The 6,000-nt window shown below is 33.1% G+C and overlaps 1 protein-coding gene across 1 annotated transcript in view; it reads right to left on the bottom strand.

Annotated features, from left to right (window-relative positions):
- Window positions 1-566: 566 nt before the first annotated feature.
- The window catches only part of SEC24A (SEC24 homolog A, COPII coat complex component), a 68,019-nt gene continuing 62,585 nt past the window's right edge, over window positions 567-6,000 (bottom strand). Inside the window, exons 21-23 of the mRNA XM_058540475.1 lie at window positions 5,605-5,697; window positions 4,138-4,241; window positions 567-3,552 (exon numbers count right to left, since the gene is read on the bottom strand). Of these exons, the coding sequence (XP_058396458.1) occupies window positions 3,438-3,552; window positions 4,138-4,241; window positions 5,605-5,697 (312 nt within the window). The 3' untranslated portion in view covers window positions 567-3,437. The remainder of the gene's footprint in view (window positions 3,553-4,137; window positions 4,242-5,604; window positions 5,698-6,000) is intronic.

The raw sequence follows: 6,000 nt of genomic DNA, 5'->3' as shown, positions 1-6,000 counted from the left end.
AGCACCTAGAAATCAATCCTGAAGGCACAGAAATTTATAACCTAAACGACAAACACTGTGTGATTTCACTCATATGTGGAAGATAAATTAACACATGGACAGAGAGAACAATTTGGTGGTTACCAGGGGGAAGGGGGTTGGGGAGTGGGCACAAGGGGTGAAGCGATGCATTTATATGGTGACTGACAATGTACAACTAAAAGGTCACAATGTTATAAACTATTACGATATCAATAAAAAAAAAGCTAACAGATTATCTTCAAGTGAACAACAATTAGACTGACAATAGGCACGTTATCAGTAACAAAAAGGTCCAGAAGACAATGGAATGTATCTCAAACATATTGAGAACAAAAAAAAACAACTTTTGATCTAGAATTTTAAACCCAGCTATCCTTGAGGAGTGAGCATCAAGAATTCAGTTTATGACCTCCCAGACACTGACTTCGATTTAAAGCACCTTCAGCAACAGTTTCCCATGCCTTAACTTGGACGTACAACATAGCACCACTCACTCAGTGATTGGCAAGTTATTCCTATCACTTTGAATAAGTAGTCACTATATGTAAGCTCTTTCAATTAACTTTATTGAATAGCCAAATTGATAAGTTAGCACAGTTCAAACAATTATTTGCATGGATTACAAATGACTTTTTTTTTTACAGGAATAAAACAGTGAAAGTTACAAACTGTAAAAAGGAAGACAAATCTTGTCTCTAACATTTCAGAGAAGCAAGATTTAACACAGCACATTGAAGATCAATACATATTTGAATTTGAGGACAAGAATTTAATGTTACAATATTATACACTACTTTACAAAATTAAAATTTCTATATAAGGATTATATTTGTAATAGTTAACAAAATCTTGAAATCACATTTGGTGGTCCCCTAGATAATAAGTGTTATGTATCTTTGATTAGAAGAAATAAATCTTTTACTCTAATTATTGTAAAACAGTCTATTAGACTCAATACATTAAATTAAAACAATGAAATATATGCAAACTAAAATAAATGGTAGGCTTGAGTGAATATTAATATGTCAGACTTACAGAAATGTTATTTTAAAAATCCTAGAAATTAGAAAAATAGAGTACTTTTTTATGGTAGAACTGCCACGCTCAGATTTAAATACCAAGATTGCCCTTGTCTGTTACTTTAGTAGTTGTAGATCTGTAGAAAATTCAAGGATCTTTCATAATTTACAACTACAATAAAAAAAATATGGCATAGTGTAAATATCAGTTGCTTTACATCAAAAAGAAATACAAGATGAGATAGCAGGTAGTACCCTACTGCCAAAAAAAGAAAAAAAAATCAAACTAAAAAACACATTCAATTTTGCAAAAAATAATTGCTTAACATGAATATCTCCAAAAAGTTCATTCATTCCCTCATTATCTGGAGAACAAATATTGTGAATCCTAACTAAAGTTATGTTTTTTATGACCTGGCTATTATAAAATTATTCTAGATTGCACATGTTACACAATATCTAAAATAATTTTTTAAAGTAAATTTGTGAAATATACTAACAAAGCATGTGGTAATAACAAGAGTCATACCCACTTAGGGATGAAGTGAGGCACAAGGAAGATTATTGTCCCTAGAAGCACAAACTTTTCTCTCTGGAAGATTCTCTACTGCTATTAAGAAAGACCTACAAACATCAACATTTAAAATTCACATTAAGAAGAGAATTTTAGTTATTTTAAGAAACATCAGTGCATAATAATGACTCTGTTTCTTTAAAAGAGGGGAAAATATACATTTATTTTAATTTGCTACAATTTGAAAATTGCTTCCTAATAAATGAAGCAGCTTTCAAGAAAATTTCCAGTTCTATGTACCACTTGCATACTGAAAATAAACCTTAACACTGCTTAAGGGAGATGATATTTTTATAAAACACAATTATTCAGATCTGCCTGGCAAGCAGTAGTTCATACTCTAGTGGGACTCGCTTCTTCCCTATCCCAAAGCAACTCAGTTAAAGTCAGCTCATATTGATGTAAACCTGAAAGTTACTATTTCATTGGTGATCATATTAGACCAAGATTGTAAACACATTTTTCTAACCCATTAAAACAAAGAAAAATCTTTTCATCAAGTGTTACACATGAACATCTTTTACTTTAAGAAGTTCATACAAGACAAGATGCATCTGTGAAAACTGGGCGAAACTCTTTGACAGATATTCTATCACAGCACTTTAAATATACAGATGTATAATTTACCTATTTGTAAACAAAAATCACTTAATGGTTTTGACTTGAATATTTCTCTGGTTGAATCAAAAAAAGCAGTCTCTTGAGCATGTCCAGAAATCAAGTTTCTTTCATAACTTCAATATATTGGATTTGTGTGATCTTAATGTCCACCAAATCTAACAGCAGCATTCATGCTTTAATAAGTTTTAATATCCATGAATAAATATTTTATGAGCGGCTTCCAATTTAATTACTAAACTCCTTAGAAAAATGTTACTGATGCATTTGAGACAGCATTTAAGAAACTTTTAATTTCTTTCATTCATCCTCATTTCACCAATATAACACTTTTATTATACATCACAGAGCAGAAATGTACCAAACAAAACCCACTTAAAGGATCAAGAAAACTAAAGTTTCTCATCTCCCTATTATCATCGCCAGTCCCAACATATTTATGAAGACAGCTCAGATTCTTTTCACTGCAGAGTAAGATAGTATGTCCAAGTCTTCTGCAATCAAATCAGAAAACTACTTATAGTTTTCACTTCAAATCAAAGTGACTTCGTTCTTCAAGTATAGAGAATACTGACAGATTTTAAAGCTTGACTGTATTATTTCATATTCTTCTCAAGCTAGACTAGAGTTAGTTTATTCTAGTTTTACTTAACATGATGATCCTTTTTCTTCCTTAAAAAAGAAAAAAAGAACAGGTGTGGGGAATGGATTTTAGTTTTTCTACATACTATTTACTTCTTTAACTTTTTGATTTTAAAAAGATCATTATCAATGGATTTGTAACTTCCCTGCAACACTTAGTCTTGTGAGGTTTTAAATGTAGCAGCCAAAAATTCAGGGAAAAAAGTGAGAAATATACATTTGGAACACAGAAGTCTTTATTTTACAAAAGGTACTTTGCCTTTGCAATATTGTCTTATCTTATTTCAATCCATAACAACTCAAACATAATTGGCAGCGAAGGAAAAAAGGTATCTGATTATATATATATATTTTGATTTGAAAAATACAGTATTTCAGAGTTGCATGTTTGATTCTCTGCTGTGGTCCTTTATTTGCTATAGTTTGTTGAAATCACAGTGAGAACATATAATCATCACATTAGTCCGCAAATCTAATAGAAAAGGAAGGTATTACACATTCTCAGGTGTTCTGAATTATCGTGACTTTCCTTAGAATTAACTAAGTCAAGTCTCTTCATTTGTTCATTTATTCACTTGCTGTTGTATATGCAAGAGAAATTCATAGTATGATAGTGCAGATTCTGTTCTGTCTTCTACCATGTTTTGAAGGAAGCTTGCTTTCATTGGACTATCATCCCTTAGGAATAAAAGACAAAAATATTTATGTACATTAGATAAAATGTAATAGTAAAATAAACAGTGGATTTGTCATGAGGCTTTTGACATATTTTTTTACTAATAACTAGATATAAAGTATCATTTAGTACTATTTATTGAAAACTCTTTTTCTTTATTTTTTCTATATTCTTTTTTTCTTTTTGTGAGGAAGATCAACCCTGAGCTAACATCCATGCCAATCCTCCTCTTTTTGCTGAGGAAGACTGGCCCTGAGCTAACATCTATTGCCAATCCTCCTCCTTTTTTTTCCCCCCAAAGCCCCAGTAGATAGTTGTACGTCATAGTTGCACATCTTTCTAGTTGCTGTATGTGGGACGCCATCTCAGCATGGCCTGACAAGCGGTGTGTTGGTGCACGCCCGGGATCCGAACCTGGGCTGCCAGTAGCAGAGCGCGTGGACTTAACCACTAAGCCACGGGGCCGGGCCCTTCTATATTCTTCTAAAGGGTTTGCTTAAGCAATAGGTCACATATATCTATGACTCAAAACAGGTCCTTGCAAGGCCAAATTGTTTCACAATTAGAAAATGAAAAATTCAACTTACCTTATTACATAAAGTATTGGGAAAAATGGTCTCTGATCTCTAAGCCAAGAGATGAAAGCTATTGTTCTGGCAGATTCTGGTGTATCAAGTTCTGGAAGGTCTGTCTGTTAAACAAAAACCAACAATATCTAACTTGATCATATGTAACGTATCATCTACAGCGCTTTTCAAACTTTAGCATGTACGTTAATCACCTGGATATCTTGCTGACCCGCAGATATTGATTTAGGAGGTCTGGGGAGGGGCCTAAGAGTCTCCATACCACAATTTTCTAGTGAGGGGTAGGCAAACTTCTTAAAGGGCCAGAGAGTAAATACTTGAGGCTTGCAGGTCATTTGGTCTCTGTTGCAACTAGTCAACTCTGCCATTGTTTCATTAAAGTAGCCATAGACAATATATAAGTGAATGGACACAGCTATATTCCAATAAAACTTTATTTACAAAAACAGCTGGCAAGCTCCCTTGGGCACAGTTTGCAGAGCCCTATCTAGAAGAACATCTTACCTCTTCATTTTATTATGACATCTAGAATCAACTGATTCATTCAGGCAGTTATTACAAATATGACAATTTCTTATCTCCTCGTTACTTAAAATGCCTAGTCATCCAGACCAGTAGTTTTACTCAAAGCCTGAAAGCTAGTGCTTATCCTAGCTATAATCCTGACCCATATGTCTTTTCAATACATGAATTTCCTAATCACTTTTATGAATGGAGTTAAACCCTTTAATATGAAAAAATGCTAACATAAAACACATATTCCAAAGTCAGCGACAAACTGATAGTAGGGACTAAAAAATCTGACACTAAATAAGACCATGTTATAATTAATTCTAAGTTTAAAATTCAAAACTATCCAAATGCTATAAATTTTAACAAATGCTTTCTTATGGATTACTTCAATTACTCCTCCATAAGCAACAGCATTCTTATTTTACAAATGAGGCTGTGACTTCTCCAAGGTCACAGAGCTAGTGATAGAGAGTACTTTACTTTCTCCACTAATTAGTATTAATCCAGCTGACACCGATTACAAGTCATTTGCTTGTATGGCAGTTAGTAGTTTAGTTTTTACTCCAAAGCATCAGTTAAAAGGACCCTGCCAAAGAACAATGAAATCGCCTGTCAAAAACACAAAACACAGAAAACAAAAAGCCATAACACTAATGCCAACTGCAGCAAACTATTTTTTTGCCATTAACTAAATTCATTACTTTCTCCCTAAAATAGTATACTGTCATAGACACATAAGAACAAATAAGTCAACGATATAAAATAACCTGAAGAATGCTTTTAAAACATAAAATGATTATTTTCAATTGGAAGAGAAAGAATCTGTGGGAACACTTTCTTTTTTGGAAAAACTTTTAGTATTATGCTATGCTTTCAAACTGGGATATTCATGTTTTGGCCACATTTGAAATGCCCTTTAAATCTACTACAATCACTATAATAAGACAATCTTACCATAGTCTGTGGAATTAATGCATAGTTTTGAACTCCTAGAACTTGGCTGAGAAAATTCTGTCCACAATTTTTTCCAACCCAAAGCATCAGTACCTGAGGACAGAGAGAAAATTATTTTGATATGTAGCATAACAGTGAGCTGTTGACTCAACTTTACCACTGAGTATGTTTTAAAAGATCAAAATGATGTGTAAGTTTAGTGAGATTGTACAGCTTTCAACTGAACTAACAAAAACTACTATTTACCATGATAAGACACGTTGTGCCTGGCATGGAAGGAGGCTATGGAGGGAGAAGGTGGCTCATAGAAAAATACATAGATTATATAGCATATAATCTGTTCACGAAGAAAGAGATTAAGGGGAATGAAGGTACAGTAGTATGCAGAGAGAAGGA

Source organism: Diceros bicornis, chromosome 1 (genome assembly GCF_020826845.1).
Source record: "Diceros bicornis minor isolate mBicDic1 chromosome 1, mDicBic1.mat.cur, whole genome shotgun sequence".
Classification (NCBI taxonomy): domain Eukaryota; kingdom Metazoa; phylum Chordata; class Mammalia; order Perissodactyla; family Rhinocerotidae; genus Diceros; species Diceros bicornis.
The sequence above is the reverse complement of the archived record's forward strand: the minus strand, read 5'-3'. Positions and strand labels throughout refer to the sequence as shown.